Source organism: Octodon degus, unplaced genomic scaffold, assembly GCF_000260255.1.
Source record: "Octodon degus isolate 3935 unplaced genomic scaffold, OctDeg1.0 scaffold00005, whole genome shotgun sequence".
In the NCBI taxonomy this organism is placed as follows: Eukaryota; Metazoa; Chordata; class Mammalia; order Rodentia; family Octodontidae; genus Octodon; species Octodon degus.
Genome location: NW_004524581.1, coordinates 30,288,926 through 30,293,913, shown reverse-complemented (window position 1 = coordinate 30,293,913; position 4,988 = coordinate 30,288,926). Strand labels below are relative to the sequence as shown.

Here is a 4,988-nt window from a genome sequence, read left to right as displayed (position 1 = left end):
TATATTTTTTCCTCTCTTTTTTAGGGAAGGGTCTACAAAATATTCAGGGTCTCATTACTAGATTGGATTTGTAGTGATTCTCCTGTTTGTAATCCCAAATGCTGGGATTACAGGCCAGCGCCACCAGGCCCAGTCTCAATCTATCTCTGTGTACTCTGGGGGTGGGGCTGACACAGCAGGGATTGAGTCCCCCTCCCCCTCCCGCCCATGAAGCCTGCAGGTGCTTTAATCCACTGAGCTATTTGGCCAGCCCACAAAAGAGGGAATATATATTTTTTTAATTTTATTTATTTATTTATTTTTTTTTTGTGTGTGGCCAGCTCAGCCCACTGGGGGTGGGGATGGCTGGCATGTGGTGCTGGGGGATTGAACCGCAGTCCCTGTGCTTTGCTGAGCTTGTTCTAAGTAGGTGCTTTAGACCACTGAGCCATCTCACCAGCCCCTTAAAGATTTTTATTATTTTTGTTTTTGGTACTGTGAATCTAACTCAGGACCTTGCACTCGCCAGGCAAGTGCTGTATCCGTGATCCACCATCCTGTTGTGATCACTAAGGAATGTGTTACAATTATCCATTTACAGGACTCTGGGTAAAGCTGCTGCCATCAGTCCTTCACACACTGCCTGTTTTCACAGCACATGACCGCACTGGTCAGAGCAGCACAGCTAGACAGCGAGAAACATCAATGAATGCGAGGAGAAGGCAGCCATCTACAAAAGGACCAGAGGCTGGAGATGTGGCTGGCCGTTCTGCTCACAGCTACACAGAGACACTACACAGGAGGCTGTAACTAGGCAAAACCAACTGGGCCTTCTCTAAGGAAGTGACTATAAAACACATGCAGTCACCTGCCAGGTGAGTGGAGCTCACAGCAGGGAGAACACAGAAAAGGTGGCTAAGCCACGGCTGTGTCACAGGTTCCTTGAGCTCTCCTGCACGCCTGCTGTCACCCTCCCACTGTGGTAGGTGCCTGTCCATGTGCTGTGGCCCATGTTTCTAGCTCCGCACAAACCAGCTGGGCAGTTGCTAGGACACTTGTTACATTCTTCTCATTTAACAGGGACCTGAGGAATATGTCTACTCCCGACAGCCCAGAAGCACCTGCCTCAACTCCATTTTTGTAGCTGCCCTACTGATCAGATCCATGACTGCATCTACCCCCTCCAGCACGAACCACGGGTGACCAGCACCAGTAAACATGCGGCTTGGGCAGTGGACAGGACAATCCTGCGAGGAGAAACCAGACTTCAGGAAGGAAACATGGCCACAGCTAGGGTTGTGAATATCCTCTGGAGGCCTTATGTTTTTTTTTTTTTTTTAAAGAATTATTTATTTATTCATTCATTCATTCATTTTGTGTGTGTGGCCAGCTCAGCCCACCAGGGGGCGGGGCTGTCTGGCATGTGGTGCTGGGGACTGAACCGTGGTCCCTGTGCTTTGCTTGGATTAGCTTGTTCTAAGGAGGTGCTTTAGACCACTGAGCCATCTCACCAGCCCCTGGAGGCCTTATGTTATGGGCCTGGTCCCCAGCTCAATGCAGAGAGAGGTGAGGCCCAATGTGGGAACCTGGAATCCCAGGGCCCTCAGGGGGACTCTGGGATCTGATTTCTTCCTGCTGTTTTCACTTTCCAACCTCAGAGTGCATTCTCAGCCATGGCACTGCCTCACACAGGCCCCAAAGCCCTGCAGCAAACCTCCAGAGCCAGGAGCCCAAACAGTAGGCTTTTCCCTGTATAAGGTAGCAATTGATGGACAGAGCGTGTGCAGGTGTTCATCTCAGTGACAGTGAACTAACACAGACCCTTCCGTGGACAGAACACCACTGGCAACACTACAGAGCCTGGATGGAGCCTGGTGCACAGGGTTGGGGTATCCTAGTGGTCACCCAAGGTCCTGGTTTCAGTTAAATGGGATCACTTTCTCTGGTGTTACAGTAAACATCTTTAATCCTGGAAATATCTAGAATAGAGGAACGTTTAAGACAATTAAAATCACCATACAAATAGCTTTTGCATTACAGAGATTAGAGGTTTGGCCCTTTCTACAAGGATTCCCACGTCAAAGATCTTTTCATTGTAGCCCTTTTTTTTCTTCTGACACAGGGTCTCATTACCCAGCTCGGACTCATAGTGATCCTCCTATCTCAGTCTTCCCAGCTCTGGGATTATAGGCATGTGCCAACACATCCGGTTTCTGGGCTGGCATGGCAGGTGATGCCAGAAATCAAATTTGGGACCTTGCACTTGCCAGCAGGAGATTAGACTGCCGAGCTATCTCCCCAGCCAACAGCCCCTCTTGATGCTACTTGGTCTACCTGCAGCCTCCTCACCATCCACCAAAAGGCTGTCCACATCCTTTCTGCCCCAGCACCCGCAGCTTGCTCTAGCTATTGTGTACTCCAGCAATGCAGGCACTGACTGCCTCCCAGGTACTGGGAGGGCTTGCCTGGGAAATGTGACCTCTGACCTCTGCCTGCAGAGATTAGTCTATAGAGGCACCAGACACAGGCAACATGAGAGACTCGCTCGCGCCAGGGTCAGACTACAGGAATTCAGAGCAGGGAGAGATTTTGTGGGTGTTCCACAGGAAGGTTAGTCTGAGGGGATTTCAGCAAGAGCTCAGCCCCCAAAACTGCAGAATTCAGATTTGTCCTAAGTGCTATTTTGTATGTCCAAAGAATCAATCTTAAGTGGATTAGAAAATACTGCCTCAAGAGCCGGGGATATAGCTCAGCGGCATAAGCACCTGCCTGGGAAGCACAAGGTGTCAAGTTCAATCCCTGGTACCACAACACAATCAACACACACACACACACACACACACACACACAAACTACCTCTACAAAAACAACTCCCTCAAAAAAATTTTAAGAAAGCTACCTACCACTTGCTAATGTGAGTACAGCAGAGTGTGGCGTTGCACAGGCTATGGAGAAACACTGCTTCCTTCCCCCTTGGTTTCTGAACTGCAATCTATTTGTCAGTCTTCAGCCAGACTCTTGAAATAGGGAACTAAGAAGGGCCCATGACTTGACTTTTTGTACTCTGAAATATCTAGTAAGTAAGATATAGAGACCAAGAGCCCAGGAGCTCAATACACATACACCGTCCATCATGTGAACACATATAAAAAGAAAGTACTCTTGTTTTCTAACTGGACCATCACCAGCTCTGGTCAGTGCAACTACTGCCTTAGCCACTTTCAATGCAATGAATCAGAAGCCCAGGAAAAGAAAGGCCTCTTCTGCTGCAAGACCCCTAGGAACCACAAAGCAGCCCACGGTATGTTTCGCATGGCCACTGCCACGAGCCTCCGCTTGCACGGAGTGCCAGATAAACACCACTTTCCCTGTGCTTTCACCACGAAGGTGCACAGGAAGCACGAAAGCCATCTTCCTGTGATCTCGAGCGCAGCACTCGCTCCTGAGCTGTGCTGAAAGGCTGGACAACCACGCAGATGGGGTGGGCCCCGGCTGTCTCTCAGCACGTACCTCCTCGCAGACCTCACGGACAGCTGCCACACCGGGCTCCTCCTCAGGCTCCATGCCTCCGCCAGGGACAATCCATCGGTCTGGGTGGCGACTGCTGCTCACGAGCAGCACCTGAAGTTACACAGAGCAGAGGGGAGGGTTAAGAATGTACGAGAACACAGAACACATGTCCACAGTCTGAACACCACAAATGCTAAAGTCACCACTAAGACCATGCTTTGTTTACTTCTGTACATACCAGTGTCATTTACTTTCACAAAAGTTTATTACCAACAATTGCTTCTTGACTCTTCCCTTATGTTCTTGGTCATTTGTCCATTTGTCTTCTCAGTTTGTTTCTTGGACGCTCACACAACACTTCACATGGCAACAAAAAGACTATAAAAAATGTGACTGATGAGCCTGTAGGACCCAAGGCTGGCGGGGGCAGAGGCCCTCACTGTGGCTGTTACCACGGCCTTGCATGTTCCTGCCAGGCTCACACTCCTGACCCAGTCCTGCCCCTTCAAATGGACACAGCCCTGCAACACTCGGCCTGCACAAGCAGCAGATCAATTCCTATTGTTGCGCTAGCAGCTAAGATTGGCATTTTTCAACTAGGAAATTTTAGTAAGTAGAAAACCAAATAAAAACACAAAACATTGGGGCCTGGGAGATGGCTCAGTGGAATAAGCACTTCCCTGGCAAGCGCAAGGGTCTGAGTTCAATCCCTGGTTCCGCAAAAAAATAAAACAAACAAACAAACAAAAAACCACAAAACATTGATACTGGATATAGTTTTGATAAAAAGAAAAAGCCCACAACATAGCTTAGCAGACCAAGTGCCGGAGTAGGCAAACACAAGGATCATCCCTGGCACCACATGCCACGCTGGCCCCGCCCCAGGTGCACTGAGTGGGCCACAGAAATTGGGTGTGGTGGTGCATGCCTGCAATTGCGGCACTGGGGAGGCTAAAAACAGGAGGATCACTATGAGTCCAAGTTGTACAGTGAGACCCTGTACTACTGGTGTGTACCCTGTTTACACACACACACACACACACACACACACACACGAATACAGTTTTATGGCTTCAAACTGAGCCAGTATTCTGGTCAAGGATGAAATACGGGCCAGGGAGATGGCTCAGTGGAATAAGTGACTGCCTGGCAAGCGCAGGGGCCTTAGTTCAATCCCCAGTTCCACAAAAAAAAAAAAAAAAAAAAAAGATGAAATAATTTTGAATTCCTCTAGCTGTTTTCCTTACCTTTCCCTTGGTTGGATGGAACCTAAACAAATCAGCTGAACTCCACAGCCACAGCCAGATTCTAGTGCCATTACAGTATTTCCAAAACTAAAAGAACACTCAACTACTCCCTAAAGTACCACATTCCGGGCGTGATGGCACATGCCTGTAATCCCAGCACTTGGGAGGCTGAGGCTACAAGAAAAATCACTGCAAATCTGGGACCACCTGGGCTACAAAGTGAGCTCAAGACAGCCTGAACAACAACATAGC

General features: G+C 48.9%; 1 protein-coding gene across 1 annotated transcript in view; it reads right to left on the bottom strand.

Moving 5' to 3' along the window:
- LOC105740832 (diphosphoinositol polyphosphate phosphohydrolase 1) overlaps positions 1 to 4,988 on the bottom strand; it is a 95,347-nt gene that overhangs the window by 31,557 nt on the left and 58,802 nt on the right. The window contains exon 2 of the mRNA XM_004624221.3: positions 3,490 to 3,600. Within this exon, the coding sequence (XP_004624278.1) occupies positions 3,490 to 3,600 (111 nt within the window). The remainder of the gene's footprint in view (positions 1 to 3,489; positions 3,601 to 4,988) is intronic.